The sequence below is a fragment of the Tyto alba genome, unplaced genomic scaffold (assembly GCF_018691265.1).
Source record: "Tyto alba isolate M040663 unplaced genomic scaffold, T.alba_DEE_v4.0 Super-Scaffold_7, whole genome shotgun sequence".
Classification (NCBI taxonomy): domain Eukaryota; kingdom Metazoa; phylum Chordata; class Aves; order Strigiformes; family Tytonidae; genus Tyto; species Tyto alba.
The window spans coordinates 1,750,869-1,773,364 of record NW_024881328.1 but is presented as its reverse complement, the minus strand read 5'-3'; the positions used below and the strand labels follow the sequence as shown (position 1 = coordinate 1,773,364).

Here is a 22,496-nt window from a genome sequence, read left to right as displayed (position 1 = left end):
GGATGGATGGATGGATGGATGGATGGATGGATGGATGGATGGATGGATGGATGGATGGATGGATGGATGGATGGATGGATGGATGGATGGGTGGGTGGATGGGTGGATGGGTGGTTGCTCTCCGGGTTTGGAGGAGTGGTGAATACTGACGTGTTATCTTCTGAACTGGCTGGTATCCCGCGATTCAGATGGATAGAAAATGCCCAATTTGGACGTTTGGAAACCTGCAGATGCTTTTGATGGCAGAAGCCATTGTGAAGCTCTGTCTAGATGAGCACCTGCCATATAAGAGGTCAAATGAGCGCACATTTTGAAGTTGCCTCGTTAGCACTTGTATCTTGGGCAGGAATTACGGATTATTTCCCATTGTATTAGAGAAGAGCTTCTGAGATCGCTTTGGATAGTCAGTTTTGTGGCTACCTTTACAATTTCTTAGGTTTCAGTGAGCAGCGGCGGAGGATTCTGTCAGTGACATTTTTTAACTTGGTTGTCCAATATTAGACTTTCTAGCATGCATTTCATCAGCTGGTTTCTGAGGTGAGAAGACATCCCTTCTCCCATTGAAAAGACCAATTCTTGCCGTAGGCTATTTTAACTGAGGCTCCTAAGCACAGGTATAAATGTAAGACTATCTTTAACGAAGCATTTTTCAGCAGTCTGACATCCAGTGGGATACCATGCATCGCAAATACTGCTTTTCACAGCGATTCCTTTGGGAAGGAAAAGCCGCTAGCGGGGCATCCTTTCCCTCCTTCCCCCTGGGGAGGAGATTTCTCTATCAATTTCCCTATCAAAATTTCCACACCCCACCCCACCCCCCCAGGTTGGTACAGGACTGGGGTCCATTTGCCCTTTCTGTTATACCAGTATGATGCCAAGGTGGCTCTACAAATGCAGTTTTCATCCCAAAAGATGGGAAGATACGCCACAATTTAAAAAGCACTGCAGCATTTCAACTCTAGGTTCAGGACTGTAGAGGGGGGGCATTCCCTCTGTACCCCCCAGGGTAGCCACGTTTGAGCATGCCTTCGTTTATTGGTGATAAAAAGACCTTAATTAATCAAAGCAAAAGCGGCTTAGCTTGCCAGCATTTATATACATGTGAATTCTGCTACCTGGGGAGGGGAGGAAGGCTGTCCTCACCACCAGTTCCTTGCTGGTTCCTCACCAGTTCCCGCCCTGTCCCACCTGATGGGCTTCACTCTTCCATCTCCGCTGTGCGTTGGTGTGCTCCTCGCTGCTGAGCATCCTGGTGGGACAGGCGTCCCCCTTTCGCACACGTTAGCCCAGTAGTGGCAAACAACCCCGGAGAGCTTTCGGTGGGCAGAGGACATGCACAAGAGGTGGGGTTGGTCTTGGTGGCTCAACTTTGGCTGCTCTTGAGCTTTCGGTGGGCAGAGGACATGCACAAGAGATGGGGTTGGTCTTGGTGGCTCAACTTCTTCTGCTCTTGAGCTTTTGGTGGGCAGAGGACATGCACAAGAGATGGGGTTGGTCTTGGTGGCTCAACTTCTTCTGCTCTTGAGCTTTCGGTGGGCAGAGGACATGCACAAGAGATGGGGTTGGTCTTGGTGGCTCAACTTCTTCTGCTCTTGAGCTTTCGGTGGGCAGAGGACATGCACAAGAGATGGGGTTGGTCTTGGTGGCTCAACTTCTTCTGCTCTTGAGCTTTCGGTGGGCAGAGGACATGCACAAGAGATGGGGTTGGTCTTGGTGGCTCAACTTCTTCTGCTCTTGAGCTTTTGGTGGGCAGAGGACATGCACAAGAGATGGGGTTGGTCTTGGTGGCTCAACTTCTTCGATGTTTGAGCTTTCGGTGGGCAGAGGACATGCACAAGAGATGGGGTTGGTCTTGGTGGCTCAACTTCTTCTGCTCTTGAGCTTTCGGTGGGCAGAGGACATGCACAAGAGATGGGGTTGGTCTTGGTGGCTCAACTTCTTCTGCTCTTGAGCTTTCGGTGGGCAGAGGACATGCACAAGAGATGGGGTTGGTCTTGGTGGCTCAACTTCTTCTGCTCTTGAGCTTTCGGTGGGCAGAGGACATGCACAAGAGATGGGGTTGGTCTTGGTGGCTCAACTTCTTCTGCTCTTGAGCTTTCGGTGGGCAGAGGACATGCACAAGAGATGGGGTTGGTCTTGGTGGCTCAACTTCTGCTCTTGAGCTTTTGGTGGGCAGAGGACACGCATGAGAGATGGGGTTGGTGTTGGTGGCTCAACTTCTTCTGCTCTTGAGCTTTCGGTGGGCAGAGGACATGCACAAGAGATGGGGTTGGTCTTGGTGGCTCAACTTCTTCTGCTCTTGAGCTTTTGGTGGGCAGAGGACACGCATGAGAGATGGGGTTGGTCTTGGTGGCTCAACTTCTTCGATGTTTGAGCTTTCGGTGGGCAGAGGACATGCACAAGAGATGGGGTTGGTCTTGGTGGCTCAGCTTTGGCTGCTCTTGAGCTTTCGGTGGGCAGAGGACATGCACAAGAGGTTGGGTTGGTCTTGGTGGCTCAACTTCTTCTGCTCTTGAGCTTTCGGTGGGCAGAGGACACGCACGAGAGGTGGGGTTGGTCTTGGTGGCTCAACTTCTTCGATGTTTGAGCTTTCGGTGGGCAGAGGACATGCACAAGAGATGGGGTTGGTCTTGGTGGCTCAACTTCTTCGATGTTTGAGCTTTCGGTGGGCAGAGGACATGCACAAGAGATGGAGTTGGTCTTGGTGGCTCAACTTCTTCTGCTCTTGAGCTTTCGGTGGGCAGAGGACATGCACAAGAGATGGGGTTGGTCTTGGTGGCTCAGCTTTGGCTGCTCTTGAGCTTTCGGTGGGCAGAGGACATGCATGAGAGATGGGGTTGGTCTTGGTGGCTCAGCTTCTTCTGCTCTTCACCTCAGCTCAGCAGGCAGGAGTGCGAGTTAATACTTTCTAGGTCATCTTCTTGCAAATTGTTAGTTATAGGTAAAACCGTGGAGCCAAGGTTTAATGAAACCATTACTTTTCATTAGAAATGTGAGGGTGAATTGCCAACGTACTTTTTGTGTTTATTATTAAGTTATTACTCATCTTTCTATGAACAGAACCAATATTCACTTCTGAAATGAGCACAAATCAGCAGAAATTTAGTGCTTCTAAATATACTCAGTCTTCTTTACACAGTTATGCATTTGTAAATTCGTACAAAAGTCAAATAGAGAGCCCATGAACATAATTTTATTGAAATAGAAGGGTGAAATTAGGTCGGTAACAGTGATGTTGGCAGGGCAATATTTGTTGAATTCAAAACTTAACGTCTGTTGCCGTTTCAGTCACTGGAAGTAATTTCAGTATAGGTCTCCTTTACATTTTCTGGTGTTTTTTGAAGTTATTTATGAATATGCTGTATCAATTGACGATTAAAATGTGATGAAGATGTTCCCCAGGATTAAGAAGCAAATGGAGGAGAAAGGTACGTAGGGTTTTTAGAAAATAAAATTCATAACATGTTAACTAAAAAAAAAAAAATTCTTCTCAGAAGGGAAATAGTAGATTTTTTTTAGTAGATCATTTCTAAATGTGAGAAATTATTCCCCATATTATATAACTCCTTTTTTTTATCCTTTTGTCTGGCGTGTATTTCTCTTAGTTTATTAATCTGAAAAACACAGATCTCTAGATAATTCTCTTAGAGAACAAAGAAAGTTGCATTTTAGTAATTAGGTCTCTGAAGCTATTATCTGTCAGTGCACACTCATCTACCCAGTTCTCCTCTGGGACCTGATTAATTTGATTTCTTAGATGCTGTCCTGAGAGAAAGAGGAACCAACGGTCGTTCACAGTGGCGTTGTGTTAAATATATCTCTTGGCATAATGAGGGTGCACACCTAGTAATTATACTTCAAGGTAAAAGTCTTGATCAGTCAAGTTATGAATCGCTTTCTTGAGGATGTTTGCTTGTAAAAATATAACCCCCACCGAAGAAGAGCCCACCTGAATTTTTTTGTGGTTTTAGACATATTTAAAATTGCTGCCTGCCTTTATCTTTGTAGAAGCTGTGTGTGGATAAGAATAAAATCTTTTATTCTCATTTTATTTCTGCTACCCTTGAATTTGGCCATCCTATGTGCTGTCTGCTTTTTCTTGCCACATGCTCAGATGAGTTAGGGGCCAGAATTTTTAATGTATCCAACCTAGATTAATTAAAAAAAAAAAAAAAAAAAAAAAAAAAAAGGAAACCCATAAACCCATACAGATTAAATTCTGTGCAGAATATTTTGAGTTGAAAAATAGGCTTAGTTTGTCACGTGGCGAGAGGAGGAAGAACAATTCTTGTAGAAAAAATACTCTATTTGTGGAATATTTGCATTGGTGTGTGGGGAAACTGCAGTTCTATTTTTGCTGTGTGCTTGGGAGTGAGGAGCAGCTTTGCTCTCTGCCTGGAGCGGAGCCTCAGGGTTGTGACAGCTCGGTTTGCTGAGCCTGGGATGGGTGTGAAAACTGAGCGTAAGATCACAAAACATGCTTGTAGTGGGGAACACTTACCTTTTTGGTTTAGTATAAATACTGCATTTGACAAGGAGTTTTGAATTTGTCTTGGCAGGAGCCTAACTGAGAGTCTGCGGTGTGATTGCAGCCTGAAACCGTGAGAGCGAAATAATGCAGGAGGGTTTAAAGAAATCTCAGAAATGTTGGATGGACTTCAGAGGGGATTAAAGGAAGTCCCTTTCTTAGAAAAGAAAAGAAATACATGATTTTTTTCTGAAACACAGAGGAGCTGCTGTGTATTGCCGTGTTACAGTTGATGTCAGTGGCACTCTGAAGCCCGTCTCATTTATGAAAAGGCTCAAATGGTGCCGGGGAATTGGGCTGACAGGGGAGACTTTCCTCCTAACTCAGTACAAATCCTCACAATTTTCTGGCTGCAAGAAGTGTTCTCTCCTGGCTCCGTGGGACGCAGAGCCCCCCGAAAGGGGATGGCCGACCTCATCGCAGTGAGGCAAAGCCCGATGCAACGCCGAGCTGCGAAGCCGAGTGCTGCAAACGCATTTGCTTTCAGCAATCCTCTCTCCTTCCTTCCATGTCGGTCTTCTATTGGCATCTCTAATAACAAAAAAAAAAAAAAAACAACAAAAAAAAAAACCACCTAGTTTCTGTTAGTATATTTAGTGGTCATCATTCTGTTATTTTCATAAAATTGCCAGTGTAATTGATGTAAATCAACAGTGCAGGATGACACCACAGGTAGTTCTTTGCTATTATACCACCATCAGCATCATCTCGTATGGCAAACCACGCGCCTTATTGTGCAGTTCCCAGCACGTGTAAGCACATATTTGTATACCCAGGTGGATTTGCACGTGTGTCCCTCCTCAGGCTGTTCCCGTCACCCTGCACGCTGCTCCTAGCAGCCTCCTTCACCTCTGCTTCGAGTTGTTCCGGCGTATCGCATTCCACTCAGCCTGCCCAACTCCAGGCTGGTTGTGTCCATTTATGCATTAAAAGACTGTATCTAGTCACTGAGTGGAAATAATGCCACGCTCAGAATAGGCCTGCCTTTGCACAGTCAGCTGAAAAAGATAATGCACATGATAGTTCCATTTCTCTGTACGCTTAGTGCATTGCTAAACCACTTTATCTTAATAATCAGTTAGTGTTCAATTCCCATGTCCTACCTAGTCTATTAAAGTGAGGCTAAAATGCAAAGTTACATTATTTTTTGGAGCACTTTCTTTAAAGCATTATTGAGAATTTAAATGTAGTGCTTCATAGTTTTAATTTGGGATTGCAAGATAAGTGCTTGCATTTTACTTAGATTTACTCAGCAGATGATATGCAATCCTCCTTTCAAGTGTAATTATATAATTAGGTTGATAATGACTCTATCAATTTAAGAAATAAGAGCTCTTGATAAACATTTTCACTCTTCTCTTACCTATTTAGCATTTCAGTGCTAGAGGACCGCCAGAGCTGCAAAGAACACTATTTCCTAAATAAGTTTGTTTAGGCTGTGGCGTTACCATCCTGCAGGGAATGCGCGTGGCCACGCGGGGACGGCGGAGCTCGGCACCCATCCCCTTAGGAAAGCGCTTGCCCAGGGTGAGGAGGATTTTCCACGGGTGCAAAGCACTGAGCTGCTGAGTTAGGATGGGAAATGTGTGTGCTGGGGATAAAAAAGAAAAAAAAAAAAAAAAGGGGGGAAAAAAAAAAAAAAAAGAAAGGAAAAAAAAAAAAGAAAAAAAAATGAAAGAAAAAAAAGGGAAAAAAAGAAAAAAATAAGAAAAAATGAAAGAAAAGGAAAAAAAAATGAAAAAAAAAAGAAAAAAATGAAAGAAAAAGAAAAAAAAAAGGGAAAAAAAAGAAAAAAAAAATAATGCAAGTACAAAATTTAATACAACTTTTTCAACATCGTAGCTACCAAAGGTCATGTCTCGGTTCCTTGCTCAGCCAAATGCATCTGTCGGGCTGAACGCATCATGAAGGAGGGGTGGAATTTCTGCCGGTCAGTCTCGGCCAGGCTTTAATCCTGCCCCAGAGAACTGGGAAGGCGTTCATGTGGGCACTCCTCAGTGCCAGGAACCTTCTGCGGCTCCGTGTGCCCAGGGGTCTCCTCCTGCTGTCAGGGAGAGCAGCAGTGCAGGGGCAGCTGAGCTATTGCTTCCTGAGTCAAAAAAAAACACCAAAATATTTCTTCTGTTGCTTCTCTGCTTCTATTTAAGGCACTAATATTGAAAACCTGAATCATATTAATAGTCCTTGCTTATTGAGCTTCTCTGAAAAAAAACCCAACCCCCCCAAAATATTTAAAAGCAATTGTGCTGCAAGATAGTTAGTCATTGTTCTTAACTTTTCAAGTAAAAAATGTGATTTTTTATTTTTTTTTTTTAATGTCTCTCTCTATATGGAGATACATTTTTTGCATGAGGAGGTGTCTGAGAGGAGAGCCGTGCCAAAAAAAAAAAAAAAAAAAAAAAAAATAAAAAAAGGGTTCTTTTGGAGGCCGTGTGCCTGTGCTGGGCAGAGGGGGACGCGGGGGCGGGAGGGGGGACGCGAGGCTGGTGGGGAGGGGGCAGCCTCGCATGGGCCCGTGAGCTGCAGCACTGCCATGAATGAGTTTGCTGACAGCGTTGCTTGTAGCAGCAGAAGTTCTGAAGCGTGTCCTGAACCGGTTTTTGGAAAATAAGCGCGTTTACGGTGACGGTGTTCGGCTCTCAGTCGTTGGTTGGCTGGTCGGGTTCACCCAGCCAGTGTGATTAATCGAAGGTTAACGATCTAAAAACGACTAACGCCCTTCAAGCATCGCTTGATGGTCAAGAGCCACCCGAAACTAACGCTCAAAAGGAGCAAAAGTGAGGAGTTGAGCGGATTGCTCCTTTTTAAGTATCCACCCCCGTCCCATTTCTGGTTGGTGTTCTTCCACTGGAATTTTTTTGTTACCGTTCTGAGCAATAAAGAGCGTAGTTAGCCTCGGGATTTAGCCCAATGCTGCTTTACTAAAACCAGCAGCGGCCTTGAGAACTAATGTTCGTTGACTTGGGTTTGGGGGTCATCTCGCTTGGTTTAATTCGAAGGTGCTTAGGAGAGGAGGTGTGAGAATTTGGGGTTTCCTGTCTTGTCGTTGTTCCAAAGGTCTTGACTTGTTAATACTGCCCTAACCTCAAGCTGCAGCCAAAAGGGAGCTTAAAACCCCTCTTCCGAGGTGTGATCCCTCTTTTGTGTCCTTGTTTTTTGTTTTTTTTTTAAAGGTGGAAGACAACATTTGTAGATAAACACACACAGAAGTGCTGCCGTGTAATTAACGTATCCGGATCAAGACAGATCAGATTTGTGTTTTATCTTTTGTGTCATTTATAGCACTGATATTTGCAAAGAACGTTTTATTAAATGTGTCATAAAATGGAGCATAAAGAGTGGTTTGGCAGATCATTGCCAGATCATGGCCGGCCAGCCTGAGATTATTTTTTCCTAAAGATAACCCTTGTGGGGTGTATTACAAATCTCCCGTGACTCAGTGTGGCCTTTCAGCTGATAGGGAAGGGCGGAAAGAAAACCTTTATGACTCTACACGTGCTACAGATGGAATAGGAAGAATAATACACTGATGGATGCTGTGTACCATGCCCAATATTGAAATACCAGGTAATACAAACCATATATTTGAATACATTGGAGAGGGGGCCTGGTTTTGTATTTTGCCTCTAAAGTTACCACTCTGTGTTGGAAACAGTCCTGTTTTGTAGGGTGGCATGGACGTTCAAAACAAGACTCATCTGAAATACCTCCAAAATAGAGATCGATGCCTGAGCCACTTGTCTTAGTACAGTGGATGTCAGTAGAAATCAAATGTTTGAATTTGGAAACAGCATGACTGCAATAGTCTCTTACGAAGGCGTTCGGTAATTTTTCCAGCTACAAAAATACATTTTTTTACATATGCACTCTTATAAATTAAATCAGCTCTAGCTTTTGCTATGCTCCCAGTAGCGCAGGTTTCACTCCTGTTAATCTGACATGTTAGTAAAAAAGACTAAGTTTCCCAGGAACACTAAAAAAGACTAAATTTCCATATTTTTTTATGCTGAAGATGATCTGTAATGTAGCAGGGTTTTATGGTTTTCACAGGAAAATGTTTTCACTGTCAAAATTCTCTTAGTACCTCAATAATTTTACTACTTAATTTTCACTCTTTGGTGGTTAATACTAAAGTCAGAGGTTTCTTTTCAGCTCTGCCTTCTCTTAGAAGCTTTCCTCAGATATGGACTGGAGAAACATCTTAATGCAGGTTTCAATTAGTAGTGGTCCCATTAATATCTATTTCAGTAAAATTGGTATTTTTTTCTTTAGTGTCTGGACAAAATTGGCAACGTAAGAGTTAATTAGTTTCTGTCTTTCTCTCTAAAATATGTGTGTGTAAGTATCATACATTACCGGTATGTTTATGGGGTAAAACAAGATTTAAAGTCTTCACCCTTTGCCATAGAATAAGCTTTTAAAGCGCAGCACACGATCATGCAGTGCTTTATTTGCAGAAATATTGGCAGTATTGACTCATGTTCTGGAGCGATAAGATTTTTTTATGTTAGAAATTGTAAGCGTATTTTCTCCAAGCAGATACAGCTGACGTTTACCCATGAAAAGCTCAGAATCTTCATTCCACGCTGTATTTCATATTATGAAACCACTACCTATAGTTTATCTAAAACCACTCCTCGACCGATAGAACTTCTCAGGAAGAGGGGGGAGGGTGGGTGGTGGGTTTTGCGGGGTTTTTTGAGTTAGCACGGTTTTTGTTTATTTTACTTTTTAATGGGTTGTGCACGGGTTTTGGCAACAAAAATAAGACGTGTCGAGGAATGAACCTTCTGGCTAATTAGAAAACGCGCGTGTTAACAAGTAGTACACCTGGGTTTGATACAGATATAACCTGAAATTCCCCGGATTTTAGAAGCGTAGGGCACTGTGGGTGTTATTTGCTGGGTTGTGTTGTCAGGAGCTCCTGAGACACTGCAAAATTTGCCCAGCGTCCAGCCGCCCTCCGGGAGGGATGGATCGCTCCCCCGGGGTCGGTGCAGACAGAAGCGTCCTCCCAGGCACCGATTAAATCATATTAATACAGCAACTAGTGTTTTTCCCAAATTATTAGCAAGTGTCCCCGTTGCCTCGCTGTGACGCGTGCCATGCCAGGCATCCTGGTGTTGCAAGCTCAGTTTTAATTTAGCGTTTTGCCGTCTTTAGTCCTGTGAAACAGTTTTGAATGCTCCTTTGGTAAGGAAAAAAAAAAAAAAAAAAAAAAAAAAAAAAGAAACTAAACCTTCTCCATCTCTGGAGGTTCCTGGTGGCCTCTGACTTGGTTCTTTGCTTTCTCATGCGAAGGAGGCACCTCGGAGAATGAGCTGGCTGCCGGGCAAGGAGGTGCAGGTGTTCAAAGCACAGACCAGGTTCCCTGGGCACGCTGCCCTCCCTTCCAACACGCTAGAACAGCGGTTCAGTGAGGCAGCGGTTTTCTCTCGGGCTTTTCAAGGCAGCAAAGAGGAGCAAAAGCCTAATTCGGATTAAGTTTTCAAAGAGTTGTTCTTACGTAAAGAAAGTTGTTCTCAGTTCCGCAACTTCTATATCATTCCAGACGATTTTTTTTTTTTTTTTTTTTTCCATCTGTATCATCCTGAATTAGCGTCTTGTTCTGCAGAAAGGGTACATTTCACCAGTTTTGAAGCTAAACCCTTGCAGGCCAATTTGCAGGAGGTGCCCATTAGAAAAAATGCAGGTGTAATGCGTTCCTGCAACTACTTCATTGGTTCTATTTGAAGCACATCTGTTAAAACAATTTGCTTCTTTCCTGAGGTGTTTTTAATCCATTCTTTTGCACGTTACGTTTTCTGTAGCTTCTTGTGATGTTTCATGGTTCTATGATTTATTTCTGCCTTGCACCCGAGGACATTCTACGTAGGTTTTCTTACTTAAGTGCAAGCAGACGTATTCATCATTAATTCTTTTTATATTTCCTCTGAGTCCCATTCATTATTTAGCAGGTAGTGACAATAAGTAGGTATTGATTCATCATAGCGTGGTTTTAAATCGAGCAGAAGGGAAGGGAAAGGTTTACTGGAGATCTGTACAAACGAGGCCCTTGCCTGAGGATGAAGGGGGGGGTGTGTGCTGGCACCGCCGCCTGCGATGGGATTGAGGCAGCCCGGTGCAAGATGAGAAATATCAATATAATAGAGGAGCTTGAGGAAGGGAGATCCTGTTGCAGGGACCGTTCTCGATGCGTGTTAGGAGCCCGTGGAGAGAAAGGGAAGAGACAGCTTGAATGGAAGGAGGGGGTGGTACGGGCGCGTCGGAGACCTGGGTTGCGCAGTGCCCGCGGTCTCTGCATCACTTGTGGGATCCCAAGGCTCAGAGAGCCTTAAGCTAAACCTACCCCAGTGAGCTGAGCACACCAAACCCACCAAAGCCTCCCCACCTCTACCCCCGAGGCTTATTAAAATGTAAAAGTAGAGTTTATTTAGCTGTAGTTTGTTTAATGACAGAAGACTCGAGTATCGGGTTGAGTCAGACAGTGTGGAAAATGGTTCATGGCTTTTTCTCTTCCAGCAATTGCAGGGCTGAACCCGATGTGGAAATGGAAATCCCTGTACGAATCGCAAAGCGAAATAGAAACAAGGTGTTCGGTGAATCCACGGGGTATTTTCATGGAGAGACGGTGTTTCTGATTTGGTTTGTAACTCGAATATCAAAGAGCGTGCGTGTGTGCGGGGGGAAGGCCGTGTTGTTTGCGCTCTCAGGCTATAACTGCGTTAATAACCTCTTTCCTCATGCTCAGCTTCATCAGATCCCCGCAGTACAAAGCACTACGAAACACAGATACTGCTTTTCTCCTAACACCCCAGTGCCCTCCCGTGAGGAAGATTAGCTTAATTAGAGATAAGGATTGAGTAGCACAAATAATAGCAGTAGTGCACGTCTCCTCCTCTGGAAGAGGCAGCAATCGCAGACCCCCAGTCGCCCTTGCCCATAAAAGCTTGCCCAGAAACATAACTTAAAAAAAAAAAAAAAGGTTGATTTTCTGAAAGCAAAGCTGTTTTCCGCTCAGTCCCGCGTAGCACGCGTTGCACAGGTGGCTTGCAAAGTCAGACAAGTATTCTTGACCTCCCACTGTTGGTACGTACAAATGACAAATGCTCTGCAGCAAAACTCGTGTCACAATCCTGGTCATGCTTGTACTCGCTGGTGTCCGTCTCGTTTGGCGCTTTTTTTGGTCAACATAGAGACACACGAAGCAACGAAACAGCCGTAAGATGCTGCTTAATGGCAGCACAGGGGCCAGGCGCCTCGGTGGTTTCGGTAGCGTAAGCTAAATCAGTGACTGCGTGAGTTGTACTTAGAGAAAAATTGCCATCTGAAAAAGTAAAATATTAAATAACAACTGTAATACTGACCTTTTGATGCTTTTCTTCCCCTAAGTCAAATGAAACGCTGTGATCAGCCTCCTTGATTGCAGAACAGCTGATAAATTACCTCTGGCTCCTGGGGGGAAAACCAATAGAAAAGATGTTTGAATCCTTTAAGAATTTTATAAAACCTCCCCAGATATCTTACTGAACGTACAGAGGACGCCCTGTGAGTTGCAGAGCAGACGAAGCCTCTTGCCCACCACATCTGCCCCGCACCCGGCGTGCCCCTGTGCCGGGAGCTCGGCTTTTGCCTGGATTTGACCTGCATTTGATTCATCTTCACTTTTCTGCCACCCCCCCCTCAGCTGCTGTGATTTCAGTTCTCTATATGTGTTACGGCTGGAGGTTTTATGGGAATTCTTCTTTTTACCGCAGTTTAAAATTTCATGCTTTCCTAGTGCCTGAGTAAGTGCCACTTAATTTCTTGGCACGTGCGGTTTCTGGGGAGTTTTTGCTGATCCGGAGCTGCTGAAGCATCGGTCGCCCCCAGCCATTGGGATCAGGCTGAAGCACCCGCCTTGATTTTAGCCCGCAGCAATAATTTGTAGTGTAGCCCGTATTTTGGTTCATTATCTAGAATTACATCATATCCTACAACTACATAATGATGCGTAAACCTCATTGGGCAAAGACGTAACCGGTAGAGATTTGGAAATACAAGTAAGAGTGGTTATCTGAAATAAGTTAAATTTTTATTAATATTAATGAATAGTTTCGCTGTTGCTGTATACTGAGTTTCTTTAAAAATTGATACCGTCTTGTGCTTTAGGGCATGATTTCCTAGCAGGATATGCTGATATCCTTGAAGCTTCACCTCTACGATAATTTCAAAATAAGATCCCATAAATAATGGAAAGCAGAAGATGATGGAAATGCAGCACGGATTTCAGTTATAAATCTGGGAGTGTCTTTCAAACTCTTTCAGCTAAGTGCTGGCAGTTACTACTGCTTTGCCTACCAGTGTTTCTGTGAATGATAGATCTCATCTAAAATTAGATTAAATTAGGCTATGGAGAATATGGGATGTGCTTTTGGGGGTTTCTTGTTATCTTAGTAAGTTAGCCGAGCAGCTTAAGACTGGCCTTTATGTTTCTTTCCGTGATGCACGGTTCCTTCCTGAGCTGTCCCCTTCCTGGAGTGTGTTGGTATTGAAAAGGATATTGCAGGTTATTGGTTCAGTGTTATTTTAAACTCTGAAAGTCATAATGCACATCTGCAAAAGGCAGTTTGACAAGAGGGTGGAAAATGGAAATGATATTTTCCTGTTACACTTTCTTCATGTAGAAAGTTAAGAAGTTGAATGCATCACCGAATCCTGGAGTGGTTTGGGTGGGGAGGGAGCTGAAAGCCCCCCCAGTGCCCCCCCCTGCCCCGGGCAGGGCCCCCTTCCCCCAGCCCAGGGGGCTCCCAGCCCCGTCCAACCTGGCCTTGAACCCTTCCAGGGAGGGGGCACCCACAGCTGCTCTGGGCACCCTGGGCCAGCGCCTCACCCCCCGCACAGGGAAGGATTTCTGCCTTAGAGCTCACCTAAATCTGCCCTTTTTCGGTGCAAAACCATCCCCCCTCATCCCATCCCCACCCCCTGACCCAGAGTCCCCCCCCCACCTCTCCTGCCCCCCCTTTAAGCCCTGGGAGGCCACTCTCAGGGTCCCCCCGGAGCCTTCTCTTCTCCAGGCTGAACCCCCCCAACTCTCTCAGCCCGGCCCCCCAGGGGAGCTGCTCCAGCCCCCCCAGCATCTCCGTGGCCTCCTCTGGCCCCGCTCGAGCAGCTCCGGGTCCTTCTGCTGTTGGGGGCCCCCGAGCTGGCCCCAGCACTGCAGGGGGGTCTCCCCAGAGCGGAGCAGAGGGGGACAATCCCCTCCCTGGCCCTGCTGCCCCCCCTGCTCTGGCTGCAGCTGAACGACGATGAAATTCTTCCTTTCTTTGCCACTGGAACCGTATGTCTCACCCTCTGCCCCGTGCACGGGTTGGAGAGGGAATGCTGCATCCCCAAGGCTTCAAGAATACTGTTAAAACTTCCCAGTTCCTTATTCACGCACGTACAGAGTAGATTTCTAAGTGCAGTCGATCTCGGACCCGACCTGTCAGCGGTGCTGATGTGCTCGTGTCGTGCGCGGCACGAGGCGCAGGCACGGCTGATCTCTGGTTCCCCCTCCTGTGTCTGGGACCCGCAGCCGTGTCTGTGTCCTCCCGCTTCTCTTTCTTCTTTCCTGGTGCACACTGCTAGCATCAACAGGGAAAGAAATTGCTTGGCTAGCTGTCATAAATCTTGAAGGCATCATATATTCTCTTCCTTTAAATAAGATTGCACTTTACGGGGGGGGGTGTCTGACTGATTTTCCCGCTCCTTGATTATTATTCTTTTTTTTTTTTTTTTTTTTTTTTTTTTCTCTCTCTTCATGGCCTGTATTTCTGATTTGTGGCTCCCACACCACTCGGGATGCTGCTGGCTCAGGTCGCTGATGTGTAGGCTTGCGGGAGGAACGGTGCCACCGGACCCGGTGACAATTTAACTGGGACGTGAGGTGACACCTTCTGCCTTTAGCAGAAGCGTCCCGCCAGCACCCTGCCTGTGCTGGGGGGGTGGATCCGGGGGCCTGTCCGCCGGCCGGTCTCTGCACAAACCTGCTGCTGTGTTCCCCCCGCCTCCCTTATTGCAGGAGACACTGAATTTTGTAGTAGCGTTTAAAATATTGTTGAGGGGGATGAGGTGTGCCCCCCAGGCCTGCGGGACCTTGTGGGGTGCGGGAGGGAGGGAGCAGTGGGGTTCCTCGGGGGGGGAGAACGCGCCCTGGCTGCTGGAATCACCCAAGGGGTGGTTTGGATGACATCGGTAAAACAGCCATGCCTGGTCTGGGCTGTTTCCCTCGGGAGAAGGTGCTGGAAGACACCAGCAAGATGCTTTGGGGAAAAACGGTTTGTAAAAAGGTACATGGATCTCTTCATTATTTCGGAGTATAAAGAAATCAAGGCGTTCATCCTTTCTGGATTGATGAATTACCTGAAAAAAAAAGAAAAAAAAAAAAAGTAACACTCCCAAGAATTTCAATTTGCTAAATTAATTATTTAATGCTTTTAAAGAGCTACGGTGTAGGTCTTGGAATGCAGCTGCACGTGTATTCGCATGCTGCTGCGCCGCAATTCCAGCAAATGGATAGTGCTAAAAAGGGAACCGTGACAACTGGAGAAGGGTCTGCGACCGATGCTCGGCAGGTCTACAGAGCCTCTGCTTTGACCGTCTGTTCTCTTCACAATTCCAGGTGTTGTTAAAGTGGATTACGGCGACGTATCCGTCAGGAAGGCACTAAGAGAAAATCTGAAGTGTAAACCCTTCTCGTGGTACCTGGAAAACATCTATCCCGACTCCCAGATTCCACGGCGCTATTACTCCCTTGGTGAGGTACGAGCCGTTTCCTTTGGCTAAATTAAACCAGTGAGTGTACGGTGCGAGCGGAGGATTCGCTCAGATGAAGTGGTTTTGGAGAGGGGAATAAAGTGCTTGTGTGCAATCCCCGTGCCTTACTTATCTTTACTTTTGAGCAGATCGTATTGCCTCTAAATCTTTCACAAGGAGGCATTCCTATTCTCAGTGTGTGTGCTCGCCATTAAAAATTTATTTTTTTAATTGCGTAGCGTATTGGAAAAGTGAGGTTTGTGACTAATACTTTGAAATAATTAAGTACTATGCAGTAGCTGAAGGGAACTTTCCATCATCACTTATCACTCCCTACCATGTAGAATAGCAAAAGCTTTCTTTTTGCCTTTTTTTTTTTTCCAAACAATGTGTTTTTTCACTGATGCAAGGCTTTCCAGCAAGGCTGCCTGGAGCTGAGCATCACAGGCATTCCTAATAATCCGATGGTTCTAGTACCACCAAGAACCGAAATCTCTTTAAAATTCAGATAATTCACTGTTAAAAGTACTCTATTGAGTTCTACCTATGCTGACTTTTAAAAGCTCTCGAACGGCTTGATTTGAGGATAGCTGTGGATAGAATAGCAGTCAAATGTGCAAATGGCTTTTTTACATCCAGGAAGGTAATTTACTATTGAAACTCGCAATTGTAGGGAAAAGTAAAAGCCACAGCAGGGTTTCCAGTTTAACTACGACAAAATAAAGTGAAACACGGTTTTACAGCAAGGAAAGAACTCATCTAACAAGTGTCAGATAATAAGGCTTTGTACGATCTTGTCAGACTGGAAAATAAAAGTATGAGAAAGTAATAAAATAGTTATTAAAACACTTTATTTTTACCAGCACAGCCTCAGTTTCTATGGAAACGGCAGTTCAGGCAGGATCCCTGAATTAAAACTCACACTTGGCTCTCACAGCGGCCGACTGCCAGTTGAGCGGCAAAGTGGGTTTTTAGACCTAAAGCTCAGGTACCAGCAGCAGCAGGAACGGACGGTTTTTAAGACATCGGCAGTGTATCTCTGAGTCATTTTTCCCCTCTTTCAGCCGAGATTTAAGGTGAGACAGGGATGAATGGGTGAATAATTTTGTCAGGTTTAGGGCAGTCATCCTGAATTTGCTTACGACCTCCCGCAAGATAGCGCGGGCGTGACTCAATATTGGACAAAGTCCAGGCGCCCTTCACCTGCACCCTGCAGCACGTTAGAAATAAGAATCAGTATTTTATTAATTGAATTTGCATTTTATTGGGCTGTCGTGCAACTAATGCACATACATCTGTTGCTTTTATAAATGAAGCAGGCAGTTCTTAAATGAAATTTCAAAGATGCAGAGTTGTGTGGAACTGAAGTCCGTCAGGAGTTGAGGAAGTTTATTCGTTGTGCACTTAGCAGGCAGATCCTGAAGACTGCCAAGCCTTTAACTGCAACAAAATTTTCCATTCAGTTAGAGCATAACTTACATACAGTGACTGTATTAGATTTGAATTGCCTAGATGGATGAAAATACGCTTCAGAATGGGCATTAAATGTGCAAAATGTGGTGAATACTGAGCATTATTTTTTTTTTTTACGTTTTCATCGTGGAACATTGAAAGTAAACGCAAGACAAGAATTATTTTGTGAACCCAAGATGTAATAATTGCAGGTGGGTTTGCAAGTCACTTTCTACTTTAGTCCTCTGATGGGAATGCAAAAAAATAAGTTACCTTTCTGCTGCCGGCGATGGCGCGGTTGGTCCGAGGCACGTGCAGCGGGTTGTGCCAGCAGCCACGTCCTGCCGTGGCCACGTAAAAGCCATTTCACGTTCAGTGGGCTCTAAAGAAGGGCCGTGGGTTTGGAAAGCAGCTGGGAGATGGTGGAAACCAGAGCACTGGTGGCCACGGGTACCCGAGGTCTGGACGCCCCGGCCGGCGGTGTTGCTCCTGATTTGAGCGGCTCTTTTTTTTTTGGGGGGGGGGGGGGGGGTGTTAAGCGATTAGGAGCCTCTGAGAGATTATTCGCCAGCCCTCGGGGGTTGCAATTTCTTTCTGAGGGCTTAACGAGGATGGAGCGGATGAAGAAGTGACCCCCGGGAGCTTTGCTGAGCCCGCTGGCCCCCGGCGTCGTCCGTCGGATCGCAACGTCTCGTTTCTCTTGCCTTGAGCCCCGGCTGGTGGTGTTGGGTTCCCACCCCCCCCCCCGCCTGCTGAGCCCCCGGGGGTGGCGCTGGGGTTGGCGGGGGACCCAGGGTCGTGCTAAACGCCAACGAACTCTTTCGAAACGGAGAGTTTTGGCGGGTTTTAGGAAGGTTCGAGAGCTGGAGATGGCGTTTTTGCTTTGCACGCGTTGGTAAGGGAAGCGCCCCGAGCGAGGAGGAGCCGGGGGGGGGGGGGGGGGGGGGGGCCGTGTTTGTACAGCCGTGCTGACAGGTTTGTGGGGGTTAAGAAAAAAAGCCCGTGCTTTATGTGCTTTATGTGCCCCTGCTGGGGTTTGTACAGGCTGAACACAGACGCCGTCGTGGAGAGCTCGGGGCGGACCGTGGCGTCTCCCCTCCGACGAAGCTGAAGTTGGTCGTTTGCTTTTATCCTCCTCCTAGCAGTAGCCTAAAAATGCATTTTGGGGAGCATCGCTCAGGACCTCGCCTTGCTGCTCCTTATTGCTTCGGGGGGTTTTCCAGCACGCCAGCACAAGCTGAGCCTCACGGGAAGGATCTGGTCACGGCACGTGTCTCAGACCCTGCGGAGACGGTTTCTTTAAGCAGAGGCGTTCACTGAGCGCATGTGTTCTTCTCTGAGGATTCGGAGGGGCAAGGTTTATTTAAAAGCTTTTGGAAAACCTGTCGTGAGTCACAGAGCCGTCCAGCAGCCTCTGCTCTGAAAAAGTCAGACGTCAAACGCTGCTCATACTCAGTTTTTCTCTTTTGCAGTAGCGTCAGCCCTGCTGGAAGGAAAAAAGGAAGTGCCGGTCTTGGGCAAGCCATTAGTTTAGCATTGCTTAGCACTGAAAGGGTATTATATTTGTTAAACAAAACAACAAAGGGCAATGAATGAGATTTTCCTTGAATGCTGTTCATACTTAACACCTAATATGTAATTTAAAATCTCATTATACTCTTGGTAATTATTTTCATTTTCTTTTGGGAGTGTGGCGTATTTTACAAATTGCAAGTTAAAATATATTCATATAGTTGAATGCATGGGTAATGTACTTTCTCCTCCAGTGACGTATTTTTTTCTGCACGAATATGATATTTACAGGCATTTTTTTTTTTTCAAGGAACATTTCACCTCTTTCTTTCTTCAGATCAGGAACGTTGAAACCAACCAGTGTTTAGACAACATGGGCCGCAAGGAAAATGAGAAAGTGGGCATTTTCAACTGCCACGGCATGGGAGGAAATCAGGTAAAATAAAAGCAAAGCAAAGCAAACCAAATGTATTATTTGTGCAAGAATTGCTTCATTCTGCTGCCGTGTAACCGCGGGCACAACAGCAATCAGGAAAACCTGATTGGAATTCCCCCAGAGCGGGGCGGGAGCTGCAGGTCCACGCGTCGGCGTTTCTGCCCTGCTGCAGAAAGTGGGGGGTCCGGGGGGGCCACCCGTTGTACTGGGTGCCCTCTGGTTCCATCCCGAGGGAGCTGGGATTCCCGCAGTGACTGCGGCTCAAAAGGCGTCAGCTCGCTGTAGAAAACAGTAGCAGCGAGGAGCAAACATATGAATGAAAGTTCCAAAACGGGATTTTGAGATTAAGCGCTTTAGGAGTACTCAGAAAGCCATTTTCCTGAGTAACAGCTGCAGGTTTTGAGAACAAAGCTGTACATATCTGTAGGTGCAGTGAAGCATCCAAGTGAATATATTGAATATATTCCTGCTGTTTAGAGTGCAGAGAAATGCATGTAAAGTTTCAGATACTAACACAGAAAATTTGATCATGAATTTTAACTTATTTTTTGGCATAGGGGGGAAAAAAAATCTTCTTTAAAATCACAGAATCCCAGAGTGGTTTGGGTGGGGAGGGAGCTGAAAGCCCCCCCAGTGCCCCCCCCTGCCCCGGGCAGGGCCCCCTTCCCCCAGCCCAGGGGGCTCCCAGCCCCGTCCAACCTGGCCTTGAACCCTTCCAGGGAGGGGGCACCCACAGCTGCTCTGGGCACCCTGGGCCAGCGCCTCCCCCCCCGCACAGGGAAGGATTTCTGCCTTAGAGCTCACCTAAATCTGCCCTTTTTCGGTGCAAAACCGTCCCCCCTCGTCCCATCCCCACCCCCTCACCCAGAGTCCCTCCCCCCCTTCCCTGTCCCCGCTTTAAGCCCTGAGAGGAAAATGAAACAGGAGAGAATCTGTGACTTGCCTCTGAATTCATCAGTTTCTAAAACGTGTCTATGAAAAATAAACATGCAGAATATTCATGCACGTTGAGGTTTTTTTTCATTAGTGGAAATTCGAATAGTGGGGGCGTGGGGTGTTTCACTCGTGTCTTGGCTAAGTTTGAAAGGGAGTGAAAAGGTAAATGGCAGTCATTTAGCTCATTGTACCGCTGATGACTGTACCTGCTCTCTGTATAAATAACAGTAAACTTTGCATATTCTAATGCCTCAAATTCAAATTAGCCGAGCTGATTCACTTGGATTTAGTTGGGTTCTGCAATGTAAACCTATAATTAGGGGACTTTTACCCGGGGATGCCGTAGCGTGCGGCTGCAGGACGGGGAGCGTGCGGCACCGCGCGGCGTGTGGCTGCCTGCGGGGAGGTCTCTTCTTCCCCCTAATTCTTCCCCCTAATTCTTCCCCCTAATTCTTCCCTCTAATTCTTCCCCCTAATTCTTCCCCCTAATTCTTCCCCCTAATTCTTCCCCCTAATTCTTCCCTCTAATCCTTCCCCCTAATTCTTCCCCCTAATTCTTCCCCTTAATTCTTCCCCCTAATTCTTCCCCCTAATTCTTCCCCCTAATTCTTCCCCCTAATTCTTCCCCCTAATTCTTCCCTCTAATTCTTCCCCCTAATTCTTCCCCCTAATTCTTCCCCCTAATTCTTCCCCCTAATTCTTCCCCTTAATTCTTCCCCCTAATTCTTCCCCCTAATTCTTCCCCCTAATTCTTCCCCTTAATTCTTCCCCCTAATTCTTCCCCCTAATTCTTCCCCTTAATTCCGACAGCTTCCTCAAATTAAAGACACCAGGTCCCTTCATTCAGCTTCTGACACACCCCAGAGCAGAGGGCTGCTCTGCCTTCGCCCGCTGCATTTAAAATCCCTGGAGTTCCCGCAGCGGGACCTTAAGGTTGTGCTGGCATCTCTCCCCAGGAAGGTCTTTGGACCATATACCTTCTGGGAAACGCTTGGTAAGGTTGGCTCTTCCTAGTGCTGCACCTGCTAAAAAAAAAGTTGAGAAGATGTAGGACCTTAGAGCAAATTCCTGCGTTTCTTTCAGTGTGAGGTTGACCGTCGGATTTATCCCAAACTTCACTATCTTTCTAAATTTGGCTTAGGAGCTGGAATTGTGAGCATTTGTGTGTGGTCAGTGAAGGTTCTCTTTGCACCTCGGGTGTTTGGTGTTTCCCCTTCTTTCCATACATGGCAGGAAGATCCCTCTCTTTTTGTGGAAAGAGGAGAAAAATCCTAGATGACTGTCACGTCTCCAAACCCTCAGTTCCTCTGAAGAACCAGGTGTGAGGTTAGAAGGACTGTAAGGCTCTGAGATAAAGACGGATGGGTTGTGAATGTATACATGGACCATATAGCCTAAAGAAACCCTAATAGCTAATAAATACAGCCATTCTTCCTGAGCCTTCTGAAGCCAGGATATCTCAAATCTAAAGGATTTTTGGCTCCATTCCCCTTTTTACTTCTCACATCAACCAGAAACCACAGATAAATCTGTTGTGTGCACCTGCACACTTAATGCTTAATTAAGAGACTCTCCTCCCCTGCATTTGCATGAACAAAGAGCAGTAGCTGTGATCTGGTGGAGGTTTTACCAGGAGTACCTGACCTACATGCAGAACATTATTCATCCTTTAGTGCTCGTACACAACACCCATTAAAAGTTATCTTTATTAAATTCTGTTCTAATGAGAAATTAGAACTGAGCTAAGGCATGTAAATGCTGGGGGCGGGGGGACGTTGTGTGGCTACAGAAATAGCTGAGGAACAAAACAACTTCGGAATGAGAATGAAGCAAGAATAATACCTAGCTCATTAGAGCCGAGCAAGATGCATGGGCGCGATCCAGCCTGAGGCAAGGGCAGATAACTCACAGCTATCCAGGTGGTTTAAAGGACTTAAGGGTAACGAGATTCTAAAAATACAAATTTCTTTAAGAAATCAAGGAAAACGAAATACGTTAACTGAAGCCCTTCACGTAGGGAATTGTTTTCAGAGTATAAAACTGTGGAGGGTTTGTTATGTTGGCGTGGGTATTTCGGGTGATCCTAACTCAGTTAAGATCTGGTGACTAGTGATGATCAATAAAATAAATACTATGAATCTCCTAATGCAGTTAAAAGCAATCTTGGAACTGTTTTCTTTGCTCTGTCTGGAGAGGGGAAAAAAAAACCCTTGGTCCTGCCTACAGTCATCCCGCCGGGCGTAAGGGCTACGCTGCTCAGCGCTACCGCGGGAATGTCATCTGTCACTGCCCTTACCGGGCGCGTCGGGCCTCTGTTCGTAACAATAACCAAATTGTACAACCCCACACAGGCAGGAGGGGGGTATTATTAAAAAAGGGGGGGTTGGGGCGGGTTGCTAACTGGGGGGGGGGGGGGGGGAGCAGGGCTGCGGCCTTCGTTCGGGGAGCGAGCGTGGGTCGGCGCCTGCTGCAGAGCTAACAAAACAACCACACTGCCATTTCTTATGTTTGTTGGGTTTTTTGTTTGTTTTTTTTTTTTTTTGTTTTTTTTTTTTTTTTCTTTTCATCGCCCCATGCCTTTTCTCCTGTGAGGAGCTTCAGCTGGGCTAGGTATAGCGATAAACCCGCTTTTTGTCAGTTGAAATAAAAAAAAAAAAAAAAAACATCACGGGGGAGGTAAGCCAGCACACCTGGGTTGTGGCCGTGCGGCGGCGGAGCCCCGGGGGGGGTCCCGGGGTCCCTCCCGTGCTGTCACACGCTGCCATCTCCTCTCAGGTCGGTGTCACTGGGCCCCGGGGAGAAGCCTGGGGCGGTAGGAGCGTTTTTTGTTCGCAGCGGGGAGGTCAGCTCCGCTGT

General features: G+C 46.2%; 1 protein-coding gene across 8 annotated transcripts in view; it reads left to right on the top strand.

Moving 5' to 3' along the window:
• The window catches only part of GALNT13 (polypeptide N-acetylgalactosaminyltransferase 13), a 143,082-nt gene that overhangs the window by 92,632 nt on the left and 27,954 nt on the right, over nt 1–22,496 (top strand). For 6 of the 8 annotated variants that reach the window (XR_004407744.2, XM_032997347.2, XM_042783725.1 and 3 more), the window contains 2 exons: nt 15,171–15,310; nt 18,606–18,704. Coding sequence is in view for 7 of the 8 variants with exons in the window: in XM_032997347.2 (XP_032853238.1) it covers nt 15,171–15,310; nt 18,606–18,704 (239 nt within the window). In the remaining variant the exon portion in view is untranslated. Of the gene's footprint in view, nt 1–15,170; nt 15,311–18,605; nt 18,705–20,450; nt 20,635–22,496 lie in introns of all 8 variants that reach the window. The other 2 variants (XM_032997350.2, XM_032997352.2) reach the window with 2 other exon arrangements.